General features: G+C 61.7%; 1 protein-coding gene and 1 long non-coding RNA gene across 10 annotated transcripts in view; one reads left to right on the top strand and one right to left on the bottom strand.

Annotated features, from left to right (window-relative positions):
* Window positions 1-57: 57 nt before the first annotated feature.
* Window positions 58-3,560, bottom strand: LOC110349708 (uncharacterized). The gene is made up of 4 exons (XR_002395898.2): window positions 2,149-3,560; window positions 1,705-1,886; window positions 819-902; window positions 58-228 (listed from the first exon to the last, which is right to left on the bottom strand). It is a non-coding gene; the product is annotated as an uncharacterized LOC110349708 (long non-coding RNA).
* A 121-nt stretch (window positions 3,561-3,681) lies between these two features.
* Ablim2 (actin binding LIM protein family member 2) overlaps window positions 3,682-17,457 on the top strand; it is a 113,677-nt gene continuing 99,901 nt past the window's right edge. For 6 of the 9 annotated variants that reach the window (XM_087187291.1, XM_087187288.1, XM_087187293.1 and 3 more), the window contains exon 1: window positions 3,696-3,849. In XM_087187291.1, the coding sequence (XP_087043417.1) occupies window positions 3,840-3,849 (10 nt within the window). In that variant the 5' untranslated portion in view covers window positions 3,696-3,839. Of the gene's footprint in view, window positions 3,850-17,457 lie in introns of all 9 variants that reach the window. The other 3 variants (XM_087187292.1, XM_087187287.1, XM_087187285.1) reach the window with 2 other exon arrangements.

Consider the following 17,457-nt stretch of genomic DNA (forward strand, 5'->3'; position numbering starts at 1 on the left):
ACACCCACAGGCAGCCTGGGCTGTCCAGAGCCCAGGCAGAGGGCCCGGCACTGAGAGACCCAGTGGGCAGGTGTCCCCGTCATGGGCCGGCACTCAGGCCCTGGATTCCAGTGCCCCTTGCAGGCAACGACAGGTTCAGGACGGGCGTGTGCCCAGGATGCAGGCTGGCTCTTCAGAAGGGCCCGCTGTGCTCCGCTCACAGGGTTAGCTCCAGCCTCAGCTCCCCACCTGCACAGTGAGGGTGATGACAACGGGGTCCTGAGAAGAAACCCATGAAACACAGGGACCTGCCCGGCCCTTCCCATGAGTGGTGCAGACGTCCTCAGAAGGGGAGGGCAGGGGGAGCTCCCTTGCGAGTCCCCAGGGTCCCACTGAAGGCTCCACCCTACTGAGAGCCTGTCATCCGCCTGATGGCACCGAGCATGTCCCCCCAAGGGGCCCGGGACTCTAACATCTCGGCCCAGTGATGCCATCATCCTACCAGAGCCCAGGCGCCATCAGGAGGGCAGGGCAAGGTGTCTGTTTCCTGACCCCAGAAGGCAGATGGAACCCCGAAGCCAGCGCTGCATCTGGGACAGCACGGGGGCGAGACCCCACCCCTCCTGCTGGGACTCAGCTGTCTCTCTCCATTCCAGCTGGCTGCCTGTTGCTGTGACACCCACCCCAGCTCACAGAAGGTTCCTGAGCTCAGGGCTGTGGGGGCTGGAAGTCCAAGATCGTGGGCGGCACTGTGAGGCATCCCACAGGGAGAGACAGCATGCCACCACAGGGCCACTGTCAGGGCCTCAGGGAACCCCAACCACCCTCAGAGGACCCACCTCCAAACACATGTGACTCTTGGGTTACATCTCCAACACAAGGACTTCCAGGGCACACGGTGACCCTCAGTGCTCTCCCCCAGCCTGCAGAGCAGAGGAGACACGGGCCTGCTCAGGGTCATGTAAGGGCTAGGACAGATGGGACCTGGCCAGCCTCAGGCAGGGACAGTGGGCAGAAGTCTGAATGGGGCCAGAGCTGGGAGGACAGGGACAGGGCCACGGCCCCAGCCACCCCTGTGAGGGCTGGCAGGAACCCCCACTGGGAGGGACACTTCCTAAGCACCCAGGTGGGAGGACCCAAGGTCCCCATGCTGCCTGCTTCAAGGGGGCAGAGGCCAAGTGGGGATCCCCAGGTGGCCCGGGTGTGAGCTGGGCAGGAAAAGCAGGGTGGGGCTCTGCTGTCCCCAGGTCCTCCTCCTGCCTCTGCCCACTGCAGCCCAGCTCTTCGGCGTCACTGATGGTCTTCTTTCTGGCAGTACTGGGGTTCGAACCTGGGCCTTGTGCATTCTAGGCCAACATCCTACCTCTGAGCTACATGCTCAGCTTCCTGCCAGACATGGAAGGGTCACCCCCGGTAGCCGGTGTCCACAAGCCCCTCAGCATGCCTCCGACCCCCGCCCAGCAGGCTGCTCTTTTCGCTAAGAATCACGTGACTCGGGAGACTAACTTGCCTCTTTTCTTCACTGGAATGGAGTTTAGCATATCAAAGGGTTCTAATAAATTGTTATATGAATGAATACAATGCACGTGAGTCTAAGGGCCTCTCGAGGGCACGCACCTCTCCCTGGTTGGTTTCAGTAACAATAATTACCATAATACCTGTCATTTACGGAGCCCTGCCTGATTTCTCAGCAGAGCTAAAAATGTTCACCTCAACACGACTCACTTATGCCAGCAGTCTTGAGGGCGCACACTGTGACTTATAGGCTGAGTGAGCTGAGGTACGGAGAGGAGAAGCCAGCGGCTCCGGGTCACACGGGTCCACAGCCCCAGGGACTCGAGTCAGAGTCCAGTTCAGCTGACTGGAATCAAGTGATTCTTCAAGGCAAATCCCCCGAGGTCCAGGCTCTGCGGGCACAGAATGGGAATGAATGACAGGGCCCAGGCCGGCCCCTTCCTTGCCACCAACCTGCTGGGTGACCCGGGCAGGGCTTCTGGGAAGAAAGTGCTGGCGCCTGGGCACCTGGTCCCTCCAGGTTAAGAACTGCCATGACCCCAGCCTCCACCCCTGTGAAGGCTCCTGCTCCCAGAGCCGGGCCAGCTCTCCTGGGAGCCACACACCAGGCTCTAGGGACACTGGAACAGGGCCAGCCAGGGCAGCTAGACTCACAAGGTTGCTGCTGAGGGCTTCAGCGGCAGAGAGCATCATGGCCTCCTAGGAGGCCCTCAGGAGCCCTGGAGACATGGTGGGGCCCATGCTTCTGATCAGCAGGTGACAGAGGCCAGGTGGGAGCAGGGCTGCTCCTGGGCTGGGTGGGTGCCCAGCCCACCTCTTGGGCTCCTCGTTTCAATAGGCGTTTGCAGCTGCCTGCTCTGTCCTCGAATTAGACACCAAGGGCAATGATGATGGCATAATCACAGCACTGAAGACTCGCACTGACCCCTCTCATGCTGGTCGCTGCACCATGAGCTCACGTGGTCCTCAGACCTGTCCTGAAGAGCAGGGACTGCTCCAAGTCCAAGGACGAAGGCCGAGTGGTGTCACCAACCTTTCAGGAGCAGGTGGACAGGCCAGGGTCCCCCAGGCAGTGACCCAGGGCCACCTCCCCAGCCCACCATGCCTCCCTCCCTCGGCCACTTGGGATGGGGCCTTGGTGCCCACAGCGGAAGGGGCTGTGGTGGGGCCGGACTGGGTGCAGGACCCTGACCTGTCCAGTGCCCCTTCTATCCATATCAGGCTGGGGGGGGGTGGCAGGCAGCAGGGCCGGCCCAAGGCTGCGGGCTCAGCACCCTGGGTCCCAGGGGATCCTGGCTGGGCTGGTTCCCCAGGACTCCAGCTCTCGGGGGCCTTGTACTCCGGGCTCCAGCCTGCCCTTTTTGATTGAGATGGAAGTATGAGATGTTTGCGTTTGTGGGTGTGGGGATTCTGCTCCAGTTCTAGTAGTCCTGTTCTAGTAGTCCCGTCCTACCCACATCTTTGTGCCCAGCCCTCTCCCCTCCACGGCCTCTCCCAACAGCCCGGCCCAACGCCAGCTCCTTGCCCCCTGCACCCTGGCTCTGTCCCATCTCCCCCTGCCCCTCTGCAGCCCACCTGCTGTCGCGGCAGGAACACAGTGGGGACCACCTGCGCTCCCCTTTCCCTGACTCCCTCTCCTGTCCCAGCCCACAGCCTGAGGTCCCGGCTTCACAGAGGGGAAGTCGGGTCACTGCGTGGGCACCTCAGTGCGCGACCCCAGGGCCAGGGCCAGGGCCAGGGCCCGAGCGGGGTGGAGGTCGCAGGGAGCCAAGGTGCGTGGCAAGACAGAGGCACAGCGCTGCCCAGGGACGTCAGCTAATCTGCCTGGCCCGCCCTCGCCCGCCTCGGTTTCCCCCTGTGGAGTGGGAAAGAGGGGGTTGGCACAGAACGCCTTCCCCGGCACAAGGGCTTCTCAGAGCTCGCTCTTCTCCGGAGAGCTCCGAGCTCCCGAAGCCGCCGGCCCCTGGTCCCGGGCCAAGGCCTCGGGACGGCCCCCCAGGGTCGGAGCGTCCGCGGGCGGCCGAGCCTCTGCGCCTGCGCGTCCTGGCGCCCGCCCTCTCCGTAGTCCCCGCGTCCGGAGGCGGCGGCGCGGGGGCGCGCGGCAGGGGCGGGGCGCCTACACTTCCCAGGGTGCGCCCGGCACGAGGGCGGGCGAGGGCACGGGGCGGGGCCCGGTGGGCGGGGCGGAGAGGGGCGGGGCCGCCGGGGGCGGGGCGGGCGGCGCGGGCTGCGGCGCTGCGGGACTGTCGGCCTGGTGCGCGGAGGAACGCGCGGACGCGGCACCTCCTGGCCGGGTGTCGGGTGTCGCAGCACTGCGACTGCCGGGGCCCCGATCCGCCGCCGCGATGAGTGCAGGTGAGAGCTGGGGACTGGAGGCCGCCGCGTCTGCCCGCTGCGTGCCGGGGGCGCGAGGGCCGGGTGGCGTTCGAAGGCTGCACCTGCTGCAGGGGCAAAATCGCCAGAGGCGCCGCCAACTTTTGCACCTGGGGTTTGCAGCCTGTGGGGGTCGGCGCGTAGGCCCAGGCGCTGTGCCCGGCGCATAGCTGGGTAGCGCGCGCAGGAATCGCTGGCCACCGCGCCGAGCCGGTGGCTGCGCAGGGCTGGCGGACAGGCGCCCCTCCTTTGCTTTTCAGGGACCCGGGGTTGCTCCAGGCTGAAGGCCAGAGGATCTGGTCGAGGGGCTCCGGGGCCACCTCAGTGCGGGCCAGGGGAGAGGTGAGATGGCCGGCGGGGCTCTGCAGCAGGGGGCGCCGCCCTGGCGCGGTTCCTCTGGGCTGTGGTTGGGGATGTCAGGCCGCTCTCGGTGTCTGGGTCGCCGGCGCCGCCGGTCTGAGGGCCCGGAGCCCATGCGGCTGTCGGACCTGGCCCAATCTGCGCGCGTCCCTCTCCAGTCCTGGCCCCTGCGCGGCGGGCCGGCCTCTCTCGCCGCACCCACCCACCGGGATCTGACAGCCTCTGCGGAGCTGGAAAATCCAGCCGCAAACCAGCCGCGCCTTGTGCAGTTGGGAAACTGAGAGTGGAGCTGGAGGCCTTGGGGCGAGGTGGGCGTCTAGAGCCCTGGCGGGGGTGCACCCCTCCCAGAACCTCCTGGGACCTGCGTGGCCAGGGCTGGTCCCTACATTCCCCGGCAGGGAGGAGCCTCACTGTTTTTCAGGGTGCGACTAGAGGCTCGGGGGGCTGCAGTCACTGGGCCTCACACGGCAGGGTAGGAATTCGATCTTGGGGCTCTCTGGCCCCCGTGTGCTTTCCCCAAGGCTGTCTCCCCACTGACCGCAATATGGCCCTTTGCCATGGCGTAGGACCCAGCAGGAACAGTGCTTCCCAAGGGGAAGAGGGTGGGGGTGAGTGGTAGCAACAGCTCCCTGTGGGCTCTGGGCCTGGCATGTTCCCAGGGACCCCTCCGAGCAGGGGAGTGTGTCCCCTCCCCACCACCCCAGGAAGGCAGGGCTGCTGCAGTGGGCATCCAGAGGATGCTAAGAGCAAGTGGCAGGCGGCTGGAGGCGGAATCCGTTGGAAGAAGATTTCTGAAGTGGCCATTATCTGGGGGTGGCTGGGAGGAGGGCACCCTGAGACCTGGGAGGACCTCCAGGCATTTCTCTAATGGCAGGTGGGGATGATGGCTGGGTGCACACCAGGTAATTTCATGCTCTCCGTGGCTCTAATTGGTATCTCTGGTCCCTCCTGTGATGGGAGCCTGGCTCCCCTTCCCTGTGCGTTTGTGGCTGTTGTCCTGGGGTGGGGCGGCCGGGCTGTGGGGGGCACGGGACTGGGCTCTGAGCCGTGGCGTGCATCTAGTGGTCTTGGCGCTGGGGCACCTTCCTGAGTGTGGCTTCCTGACCTGGAAACACCGAGCATGGTAGCCCGGAGGGGACAAGGCAAGGCGAGAAAGCCACAAGCCACAGGCGCTCATGAGGTTGAGGGGTCCTCCCTGGGAGGCTGAGTCCACCTTGGCCCTTCTGGGCTCCCCGTGCTCCCCGTGCTCCTGTCACTCAGGCCCATGGCAGCGTTTTTCACACACACTGAGCTGGGGTGAGCAGAGTCTGTTGTCCCCTGTGCCTGGCACGGTGTGAGAAGGTCCAGCAGGTCAGCAGTCCCCCCCCTTCAACGAAGGTAAGGGGGGCAGGAGTCCCCGAGGCTCTCCCTGCAGCAGGCTGGCAGTGCTCCAGAGCTTGGGCCAGGTGGCATGGTGGGCATCAGCTGGTCCAGTGTCCAGCTGCCCAGATGAGCAGGAGGATCAGAGCATGGCCTCCTGCCCCTTTATGCCACAGAGCGTGGCTGTGTCTTGGCCTGGCTGGCATGGGCTGAGATCAGGCCCTGCAGTGGCCTTGCCTGCTCTGGCTGCCCATTGATTCCGAGTTGCCAGAGGAATCGTTCACACAGTGCCATGGCAGGTAGGAGGAGACAGTGCTCTGTATTGTACAGGCATGGGTCTGAATCCAGCGCACTAGCTGTGGGGCTCCCCGTGCCTCAGTTTCCCCAGTTGTATGGAAAGATGCCCTGAGCTCAGTGGGCAGTGCCAGCCCCTACGTAGTGAGCCTGGGTCTTGATGGTGAACATGGTGGCAGCCACAGCCCACGTGGTCACAATGGGCTGGGTGGGGCAGGGAGAAGGTGCCTGTCCAAGGTAGTGGGGGGCTGGGGGGTCACAATGCCAGCTCTGCCACCAATGGGTACTGGATCCTCCAGCAAAGCGCAGACTGTCCCTGAGCCTGGATGTCCCCCCTGGGCAGCAGTAGGCCTGGCAGGTAGGAGTCTGCTGGCAGAGGTTCCTAGGGGGTTGTTGATCTGCTTCTGGAGGACAGTGCCACTGACCAGGCGCTTAAGAAGGGAAAGTTATTTTCCACCAATGCTGGGGCTCAGAAGGCTCAGGCTGGAGGGTGGACTGGGTTGGCTCCTCCCTGCTAGGCATGTAGATGGCGCTTTCTCTGTGCCCACATGTGGCCGTCCCTCTGTGTGTGTCTGTGGCCCTCCTGCTCTCTTCCTTTAAGGACACTGGTGAGATTGATGGGATCCATCCTGGGGACCTTCATGTCACCTTAGCGGCATCTGTAAAAGTCCTGTCTCCAAATACAGTGGTGTCGAGGTTAGGACTGCAACTTGTAAATTCTGGGGGGGGGGCCATTCAGCCCATAACCAGGGTCCAGGGCCAGGTGGGGAGCCTGGGAAGCTGGCTCCATCTTCTGCTCCTGGGGCCACTGTGGCAGGAGCTGGGGAGGACCCGAGGAAGCCCAAAGGGGAAACTGAGGCCCGCAGAAGGGAACTGTGGCACAGCCAGAACTTGAACCCTGTCCTTTGACCCTAGCTGGTGTGGTCCTGGTGTGTGGAACAGAGACCGGCTTCCCCTAGCCCAGGAGTGGCCAGTGGTGTAACCACGAAGATGTTCACCTTGGCCTTCCTGGTAACAGCAGAAAGTTAGAAGTCTCCTGAGTGTGGAGGGAGTGATGGGTGTGAGTGAGCCATTCATTCATTCTGCAAACTTTCAGTGTGTGTCTAGCATGTGCCTGCATTGCTCTGGGCCTTGGGATTTGGCAACAGACAAGAACAAACAAAAATCTGTGTTCTCCTGAAATGTACATTCTAGTGGGGATGGGGTGGGAGACATTTTATAGCGAATGATGTATATGATGAGTGTTTTTAATGTTAGCAGGAAATGTCTAAGAAAACCAGCTTAATTTAGAGAGCTGAAGACCAAATACTTATCGTGTTTGATCTCAACTCTACAAAAACATCAAGGGAGGAAAGACTGGAAAGAAATAGCATTTTCTTTCTCAGTGGCCATGGCAGGAGAAGCGAGGCTTTCTGTCCCTGCCAGGGGTCCCCCACTGGGCTTTGCAAGTAAAGGGAGGAGAAAGTGTGGACCCCACCCCCAGGTGGGTGACCCTGGCTAAAAGCCCCTGGCTCGGGGAGAGCTCCCGGGGTTCCATTCTGCAGTGGCCTGATCGTCTGCATGGAGTGGAGGTGGTGTCACCCCAGTCCCAGCTCAGTGGATTCCAGCACGTTGCCTGCGGGATCCCCTTCTTCATGAGGGGCCCAGAGACAAATCCCCTTGGCCCCAGAAGCCATGAGGATCACACCTGGAGAGGTCTCTGCTGGCCCCTGCACTGGCCACCAAGCCCTGGCCCCTGTGCTCGGGTGTTCAGGGTGACCTCCTACCCAGGCTACCCGAAGTCCTCCGATCGATTCCTTCTAGCTGTCAACAAGGCACTTTGGTGTTTCTAGAATCAGTTTTTGAGTTCAGTGGCTCTGGGTGCTCCGAGCAGGTGCAGGAGAGCCCTGGGGTGGTGAGAAGGGAGGAGGCTCAGCCTGCACAGCGGCCTGTCCCGTCACCGGGCCTTTGAACGGCACTCTGTGCTCGGGGCCAGGCCGGGCTTCGGTCGCTGACGCTGACAGCTGCTGGGACTCTGGGCTGCTGACTTGACGTCCACCCAGGCCGGGTGCCCACGGCTGCGTCTCTGCGGTCACCTTGGGCCCTTTCTTGCTCTCCGCACCTGTGCCTGGAGGATTTGGTGCTCAGCCTGAGGTTGGGGCCCGGGCTCTCATCTGGCCCTGCTGTCCAGTCGTCTCATTGGTCGCTTCTTGAACTCCTGGGCTTCCACTGCCATCTCCCAGGCTCTTGGGGGAGTGAGGGTGCCAGGTGCTCAGCACCCACTGCCCGGCACATGGCAGAGGCTGGAAGCGCAGTTAAAATAGCGGCAGCAGGAGGATCCGGCGATGTCCAGCGGAAGCGTGGGGTGTTTGATGGTGGCCCTGTGGCTCTGGAGTGGCCGAGGCCCAGTGTGACATCAGCCAGGGCCCGGGCCCAGCAACCTGAGCACAGCATCTTGGTTTACGCAAGGAATTTTTCCACTGCCACGAGGTTCGGGCCTCTAGGGTGTCGGGCAGTACCTGGGCAGGATGGGCTCAAATGTCACAGCACCGTGGCCCACTAGTGCTTCCTCTGGCCCCGGGCCGGACCTCGTATCTGTTTGCTCCTGGGATCCGCATGACACCTCCAGGGCAGCTGGGGGCGTCCCCGCTCACAGATGCCTAAGAGGGAGGTCCCGTCGCTTGCCTGGGTCACAGGACTTGCGTCAGTGGCGGGGCTGGGGTTGGAACCCTGGGATGAGTGTCCTGTCTGATTGGCCCTGGCCCTCCCCTGTGCCCAGTAGCCTCAGTGGTACACGACGTGTGTTTTGTCTCCATGGCCTTGGCCCTGTGGGGTGTCGTCGTGATGCTCATGCTGTCCTCTCACCTGAATCCCGAAGCATAGTCCCGCTTTCTAGGGGCCCCGAGAGCGGAACTGGCCCCCATCTCTTTGGCCTCTTCAGGTCCTGCTGGGGTCTCTGCTGAGCCCCAGCCTCAGACAGTGCATTGCCCGGTGGAGCCCATTTGTCTCCTGAAACCTTGACCCAGGTCCTACTGCCTCTGGCCCCCAGCCCCAGGACCCCAGAAGTCACAGTGCCTCTCTTCCGGCTCACACAGCCTCGCTGAGCCCTGTAGGGGCTCCTGAGACTCCGCCAGCCCCTACCTGCCTGTGTGACCTGGGCCCAGTCACCCTCCCCCCCGTGCCTCAGTGTACCCCCATAAGAAGTGGGCCCTCCTCAGATGTGTGGCCCGCTTTCTCCTGGCACCCCTGTCTGGAGGGCAGCTGGCTGGCAGCCCTTCCCACTGGCCTCAGGCTGGGGCCCCCGGTGTGGAGGGAGGGAAGTGGCACCCGAGGACGTCTGCCTGGCAGCTGAGCCCAGAGGCTGGCGGCTGTGTCCTCTGCTCCTGAGGACAGGGCAGGTGAGGGAGATTTGCATTTGTGACTCCACTTTTTGCCTCCTGTGAGTCAGTAGACAGCCAGCCCCGGGGTGCCAGGGGCGCCTGCTGCTCCCTGCCTTGGTGGCTCCAGCGGGGTGGCAGCTGGGGCCGTGGTCTCACACTGCTCTGCTGCAGCTGAAGCACCCAGCGTCAGGGCAGTGGGGACACTTGGGGTATGTGGCGGCTTCCTGGCCAGCCCACCTGGGCTCTATTCCCAGCCGCTACCTGTGTTCCTCCAAGCTGGTGGCTGAGCTGCTCTCTGCCTCAGTTTCCCACCTTTGCAGTGGCTGACCCTGCTTTTCAGGACTGCTCTTAGGCTTAGAGCTGATGTGTGGGTGCCGAGGGCCTGATGGGTGAGCAGCGTCAGGGGTGAGGCAGCCCACCACGGGGGACAGGTGGGGGCCCACGTGGGCCTCACCCGGCCTGCAGCTCCTGGCCCAGCTCTGTTCAGCCCTGTTTACGCCACCAGTCTCCAGAGCCCTCGGCTCCAGGGACACAGCGGCTACGTCCTCACCAGGCATGACGTGACGTCACCTCTCCCGGGCCACACTCCCTCTGGGCTGTGTCCACAGCCCACTGGCTCTCCCGGCACATGCTGTGCGGCAGGACGAGGAGTCAGAGACCTGGCCAGGCTCCGCCCCTGACAGCACAGCACACTCAGTGCCTCGTGCCTCGGGAGGAGCGAATGGCATCTGGAGCGAAGGGCATCTGATGGGCAGAGCTGGGTCCCCAACCACTTCCTGCTCCTCTGCCACAGTCACGCAGGCTCAGGGACACACAACAGCTCTGCCGCTGCTTCCCCAGATGCCAGTGTCCCCGGGACCCTACATGGACAGTGACATCTCAGAAGCCCAGTTGGCACTGTGGTGGGCAGGAGAACCAGCGAAGAGGTCCAAGGAGCCTCGACAACCTGACAGCAAGTTCCAATACTTTGTGGGGTCCCCACCCCTTCCCCTCACCCACTTGTGCGTTGGCTCCCTGTGTGGGTGCAGGTAAGGGCACAAGCCCCATGTTGCCCCGCGAGGGGCCCCAGAGCGAAATGTGACACGGGTGTCATGATGCAGAGGGGACCAGGTGGGGTCTCCCGAGGGGCCTGGGCCGGTCCAGCCTCAGCCTGGGTGGGGAGGAGCTGGCAGATACTGCTCCCATGGAGGCTCATCCTGGGCCTCCCTGGCTCAGGCCTGTGTTGTCCCCGTTGGGCTCCCTGTCCTGGGGCCTGGCGGTGTCCCTCTGCTGTGTCAGGGTCAGTGCAAGCCCCAAAGGCCTGAGGTCCACAGCTGACCATGCTGACTTGAGAACCCATTCCTGCTGGGGCCGTGGCACCCCAGAGTCCTTGCCCCCCGTCCCTGCCTCTCAAATCCTGCTGCTTCTTCCAAGCAGTTCCCTCGGCGTCTCTGCCCACCACCCCTGCAGCTCCTGCCCCCGGCCAGTTAGCATCTGGGGTTTGAGAAGTGTTTCCGGGATGCTGAGCACCGTCCTGCAGGTGTGGAAGACGCCCAAAACACCAAGCCGTCTCAGTTACGTCCCTGGGGAGGGCACAGCCCAGGTGGCAGGCAGCCAGTGTCACCAGAACCAGGCAGGAGGCAGAAAGGGCTGAGACCGAGAGGAGTCCCTTTCTCCTGGGGTCAGGAGGGCTTCCTGGAGGCGGCAGCAGTGGGCCGGGTCCCAAGGCCTGTGCGTGAGGCACTGGCAGGGAGCCTGTCACCACCCACCCCCTGCTGCTCCTGCAGCGGCCAGATCCGTGTGTGGCTCCAACTCAGCATTTCCCTCCAGCTCTAAAGCCGGCCTGTGCCCCCCTTCCCAGCACTGGGGAGCTCTGTGGGGTGCAGGGCTGCAGGGGTCTGCAAGAGCCCAGTGTCCCGCAGCGGCACTGTGCCTGCCGCTGATGGTGCTGGCGCGTGGGGTGCCCTCCCCGAACCCTGGGATCTCACATCTCCACAGCACGTTTGCAGTCAGCCGTCTCCTTTTCTTCCTGTGTGGCTTGTCCCTTGGTGTGGGATTACCTGGGCCTCCCAGGGATGTGTGGAGGGGGCTGGCGGTATCTGGCTCCTGGGACACGGAGCCCCCAGCTGGCTCTCGGTGATGGGTGACACTTGCAGGAAAGGAAGGGGAGCCTGCAGACAGCCTCCCAGCTGACCCAGAGAGACCACCCAGCCCCTCGTGCTGGGGAAGGGACCCAGTGTGGTCCCTGTGGCTGCTGTGATGGGGGACCACATAGGACGTGGGAGAACAGAGTTGCCTCCTCCTCCAGGCGAGTCCAGAGTCAGGACCCTGAGCTTGATGTCAGGTGTTGGAGCCATGTCCCCATGACCCGGCAAGAATCATGCTGCCTCTTCCTGCTTGGGTGGCTGCTGTGTCCTTGTGGCTCATGGCCACATCCCTCCAGTCTTCAGGGCAGACCTATCTGCTGCATCTGCCCTGGGCTGCGTTCACATGACCTCAGTGTGGGTGACACTCTTGCCACCTTTTGATATGGACAGATGACTGCATGTGGGGTGTCTTAGTCACTTTCCTGGTCGCTGGGACCCAGCACCCTCAATTAAAGGAGGAGAGGCTGATTCTGGCTCGTGTTTTAGAAGTTTCAGTCCACGTTCGGCGGGCTCCAAGGCAGGGTGGCTTGGCAGGGAGGCCTGGTGGAGAGCTGCTCTCGGCATGGGCACAGGAAGCAGAGAGCAGGGAGGGGCTGGGAGGGGAGGGGCCTTCCGGGACGCCCAGTGACCACGCCTCCCACCAGGCCCCCCTCCTAATGTCACATTTAGCTGTAAACTCATCAGGGGACTAATCCACCAGTGAGCAATCTGGTCACCTTTCAAAAGCCCTGCCTAGATATAAACCATAAAACTGGGCTGCCCAGCAGTCCAGGAAGCCCCCTTCTCAGTACCCTTACTCGCTCCCCGGGCAGCACCCTCCCCCTTACTCTGTGAGGCTGGACTCACCGAGTCTGTGAGGGCACCCTTGAGGGCTGTTCAGCTGGCCTGCAGCACTTCCGCAGCATTCTGTTCCTGGCCGACCCTTTCCTTCTCCCCCTGGCTTCTCTACACTGGCTGAGGATGCAAGCAAGGCTTCGCAGAGGGCAGAAATTTTGCTCTCAACTCAGCTAAATTTAAACACTCCCGATCCCGTGAGCCTGATGCTACCACAGTCTGCTGACAGGGACATCAGTTTGTGCCATGTTTCAGGGAGCAGTGGGATGGGTGGAGGGAGCATACAGAGCCATAGACACAGCCCCGCCTGTGGATGGGGCGCTGCCACCTCTGGGAATCTCTTCTGAAAAAGGCTGGGGACTGGCTATTGGCTGTGCTCAAAGCCATTGGTGGCCTCGGTGTCACAGAAATGGTCAGCTGCAGGACACTGTCCATCCAGAGCACCAGCTTCCAGCTTCCAGGACCTAACAGAGCCCTTGTCTGCCTGGATTCTATAGATTGATATTTACTGTGTTAGTAAACCAGTGTGAGTGTGTGTGCGTGTGGTACTGGGCATTGAACCTAGAGCCTTTGGACTGAGCTGCATCCCTACCCCACTTTTTATTTTTATTTATTTTTATTTTGAGACAGAGCCTTGCTAAGATGCTAAGTTGCCCAGGCTGGGTTTGAACATGACATCTTCCTGCCTCAGCCTCCCAGAGCGCTGGGATGACAAGTGTGCACCACCACAACCAGCTAAAAGAGAGCTTTAAAAAAAATTGTTGTGTTAAGAGTCATAAACCCTTTGTGTGTTGACTTAAGAGCATGACTAGTGGGATGTGGTATTGCTTTGTAGTTTGGCAAATCTTGATTTCTGGATTGAAGCACAATGGCTGGACTCTGGTACCCGGGTCTGCATTCCAGCAGTGTGAGGTGACATCACAGCTGCTGCAAAGCCCCACCGTGGTCAGGAGAGAGTGACTGTGTCGGCCAGTTTCCCGTCACTGTAACAAAACACCCAAGGCCGTTTGTGTGTAGAGGGAGAAGCTTCTGTGGTCTCATGGTCTTGGAGGGTTCAGTGGGCTCCTGCAGCCTAGGCTTCATGCTCACAGCTCTGTCCGTTGCCCTTTTGGGGTCTCCTTGCAGGAACTCCAGCTGTGCCACACTCCCTGGCCTCCTGGCCTCCCTTGACATCTTGGTGGAGGCCCCTCACCCCATCTGTCTTGAGTCCTGCACACCTGCAAAGCCAGCCTCGGTTGAACACCACAAGGTCTCTGCCAGTGCAGATGCACCTGGGCCCCCTTGCACCATGGCTGTAGAGGCCTCTGAGTGCCTCAGTTGTCAGACTCAGGAAAGCAAACCCCTAAGTGGTTTTGGGCACTCACACAGGGCTCTTTTCTGAAAAAATTCTGACCTGCAAAGTCTTTAAAACAAACCTGCATCTGTCTGTCTCTGAGCCTCTGTGGGCGTCCTCTTTCCGAGGTCTCAGATCATCTGTCCTTCAGAACCCTCCAGCCAAAACGTCACATACGCCTTTTCTAACCGTGCTGCAAGTTTCCCAAACCTTTCTTCCCTGCTCCTCTTTGCTCTGAGTCTCACTTGCATTTGCCTGAAAGCAGCATTTGTGCACCTGCCTGGCAGCTGTGCTGCCTTGAACTCCCTGCCAGCCCACCCAGCCTGTCGTCTTTCCATTCAGCCTCCTCACACCATTGGGGTGTGGACGGAAGCAGCCTCCCTCTTTGGCATGGTGTAACCAGGGCGACCTCTTGTCCGTGGAGTCCTCATTTCCAGCTGCTCCGCATAGGCTTCACGCCTGCCTTTCTCTCAGCGCTCTGTTCGGCCAAGGCCCCACTAGAATGCTATGTTCAGCCTGCCGACGCACAGCACCCAGCCCCTCTGTCCTGTGCCTCCAAGGACTCTCAGACTCTTCCCTACGCCAGTTCCAGCGGCTCCTGTGCCCACCTCGAAGCTGCTGTCCATGGCCCACTTCTCAGTGGGCTTTTCTGCTTCTGCAGCCCAACACCCAATGCACCCACCTTGCTGGCTTGTGCTCTTAGAGGTCTCAGGGCTCCCAGCGCAGCCTCCTAGGGGACTGCACTTCCACACAGGGGTGTTTGGGGGGCATTCAGCTCCAAACTACAGCAGTGACAAAGGGAAACGACAGGCTAGTGTAGTAAAATGGTTTTGATCCTGCTAAGCCCCTGATAGAGTCCTGGGGACCTACAGGGATTCCTGACCACACTGTGAGCACATCTGATTATGGGTGGAATATTATACAGCCATTAAAATGAAGATGAAGGGTTAGTAAAGTGTGTGTGTGTGTGTGTGTGTGTGTGTGTATCTCAAAGCTCGTAAGAGATGGAGGTACAAGATACAATCTATGCACAGTTGAATCTCTAAAATATTCAGAACAAACAGGAAAAATCTGTCAAGCTGTTCAGCCTCATGGGCAACTTTTCCTCTGTTCCTACCGCTTTGCTGTCATATGGTTTTGTTTTGTTTTGTTTTGCAGGACTGGGGCTAAAACTCAGAGTCCTGCTTAAGTTGCCCAGGCTGGCCTCTAACTTGTCACCCTCCTGCCTCAGCCTCTTGTGTCTGGGATTCCAGGCAGGCTCCACAGCATGCAGTGGTTTTGTTTCCAGGGCTTACTCATTTCAGGGCTGTGTGAGTGACAGGGTTTTGCTTGTGGCAGGTTCCAAGGACACTCCCCCAGAGAGCAGCTGCTGGACTCCCTGGCCTGGGGCCGGGTCTTGCTGTGAGGACAGTGGACATTCACTGTCACCAGGGCTGAGGGCGACACTGCCATGTTACCAGCACGGGGACCACAGCCGTGTGTGTGCGAGTGTGTGCACGTGTGGGCTGTGGCCCCACTTTCCACTACAGGTATAGACAGAGGGGTTCTGCTCCGGAGGAGTGAGGAGGCGCTGAGATCTGTATCCTCGGCTGCGTGCTCACAGCTGGCAGGCTGTACAGAAGCTAAATATATCCTGAGCATGCGTGGCCTCCGGAGCCCGGGTGACCTCTCTCCAGAGTCAATACCCGTCTTCCTGGAGTGTCTCGAAGCTGCCCCTGTCCAGGCCCTGCCTCTGGCCTGCCCGCCTGTGGTGGATGGCATCGCTGTGGCTGTGGGCAAGCAGCTAGAGCGTGGGTGGAGGGTTCCAGTTCTGCAGCCGGCAGGGCCAGTGGCTTCTGCACCTGTGTCTCCGGTGGCCCTGCATCCGCAGAGGGTTTCCTGTGCTTTCTAAATGCTCGCGCCAGCCTCTTGTTGCTCACTGTCCACACAGGTGGGGACACTGAGGCAGAGTGGGGGAGGAGCTGCCCAGTGTGGCCCAGCTGGCGGGAGGGAGACAGGCTCTGGCCCTGGAAGCCTCTTCCATGTCCCCCCTCCGCTGTCCGGTGCAGGGTGTGGGTCAGCCTCCTCCAGGGTGGCTGCCCCTGTGCCACCCGTCTGTGCTGCCCCACGCCTGGGCTCCGGCTCTGCAGCCGATGACACTGGAGCATGCTGGGACGGCAGGACTCTGGGAGAGACTTGTAAAGAAACAAGGCTGGCCCTTTTCTTACTTAAAATGTGGCCCATGGCCCCCAGGTTGTGCACCTTGGAGACTGGGGACTCTTAGGAGCTCTGTGTCTCCACATCCGGGCCCCAGGGCTGCTCCCCCTTGACAGTTTGCTCTGAGCTGTGACATTTCCCTGTCCCGGCCCCAAAGGGCACTCTGAGGCCCAAGGGTCTCAGCAGGGCTCTGCTTGAGGCTGGGGATGGCCTTGAGTTTGCCCGGGGAACCCCAAAAGACAGCCTTCAGGGGTGTGGCCCCTCCCCCTGCCCACCCGCACGCCTGCTCTGTTGCGAGGACCCGTCTCTCCCGGGGCGACTGACACGGAGATGGCCACCCACCCAGACCTGGCTTCCTGCAAAGGCTTGCCCCGGACTCGTGTCACAGACTGTGGGTCCTCTAACCAGCAGCAACCCTCAGCAGGAGTGGGGCAGGGGACACAGCACTTCCATCGAGGCCATGGACAGAGAACAGTGAATGAACCTGGTCCAAGAGGGATCCTGGCAGGCTCCCTGCAGGAGGTGGCATCCAGGAGTCAAGCAGAAAAGGGTGGGAGAGGGTGTGTGACAGCCCACTCCATGCCCCTCCTTGGGCCTGGGGAGGAGTGTGGCCGGAGCAGGTCCACCGAAGCCTCCTCCCGCGTTGGGATAGCGTGAAACCCTGCCTCAGGCTGGGCCTTGGAGGACAGTGGGGAGTGGAGCAGATGGCCCCAGACTGCAGACACCGCAGAGCCCCTTTCCAGGTGTTCAGCAAGGAGGGAGGAGAGAAAAGCCAGCGCTGGCGCGGCTGGGCAGGTACCAGGCTGCCAGGCTGCCGCTCTCCTCCCTGTCTCTGAGCTGCTGCCCTCCCCAGACAGGGCCCCACCGCTGACCTCCCCTCTGTGGGCCAGAGGCTCCCAGGCTCCCCTGGAGCAGGGTGCTGTCCTGGGGGACCTGTCCCTGGGGCCCCACCTTCCCCCTCGAGCAGCGGAGAGAGGCGTGGGCTTGGGCTTCTGGTGAAAGCCTGGGTCCCTCTGCCCACCGTGTGGCCCTGCGGCCACCAGGACCCCTTTCTTATCGGTGCCCAGGGCAGAAGCACGGCTTCTTTCTCTCCTTGCCTCCCTCCCTTATTTTCTTCCAGGGCTTGAACCCAGGGCCTTGGCCTGAGTTGCATCCCCAGCCCTCTTAACTTTATTTCTTTTGAGACAGGGCCTTGCTAAGTTGCCCAGACTGGGCTCAAACTTGCAGTCCTCCTGCCTCAGCCTCCCAGAGTGCTGGGGTTACAGATACAGGCCACCACGCCCAGCTCCAGGCACCTTTAGGTGCTGTGGCTCTCTAGGCTCAGGGTGGCGAGGGCCATCATGAGGCGGGGTGAGGAAGATGTGCTCCCTCTGTGCCTGAAGGTGGAAGGTCATCGTAAGTGAGCCGCTGGTGGCTCCTGGGTGTCAGGGGCTCTGCCCGGCCCTGGCTGGGCGACGTTGGGCAGCACATGAGGCAGGCGGAGTCCACGGGCACAGGTGGCCTTGGTGGAGGACACTCAGGGCCATGGGGTCGCAGGGAGGGGCTGCAGGGACCCTGGGCGCTGCCTGGCCTGGCCTGGCCTCACTGTCGCTGTCCCAGTTCTGGAAGGAGATGTGGCTGTGCCATGAATAGCACCACTGACCCGGGTAGAGAGGGCGCCCATAGCGGGTGGCACGGCTGGAGAGGGCTGGGCTTGTCCCCAGCCACCATGCCCACTCCACAGTGGCAT

This window comes from Heterocephalus glaber, unplaced genomic scaffold, assembly GCF_053883595.1.
Source record: "Heterocephalus glaber isolate CG9 unplaced genomic scaffold, H.glaber_assembly_v1.0 deba00001509, whole genome shotgun sequence".
Classification (NCBI taxonomy): domain Eukaryota; kingdom Metazoa; phylum Chordata; class Mammalia; order Rodentia; family Bathyergidae; genus Heterocephalus; species Heterocephalus glaber.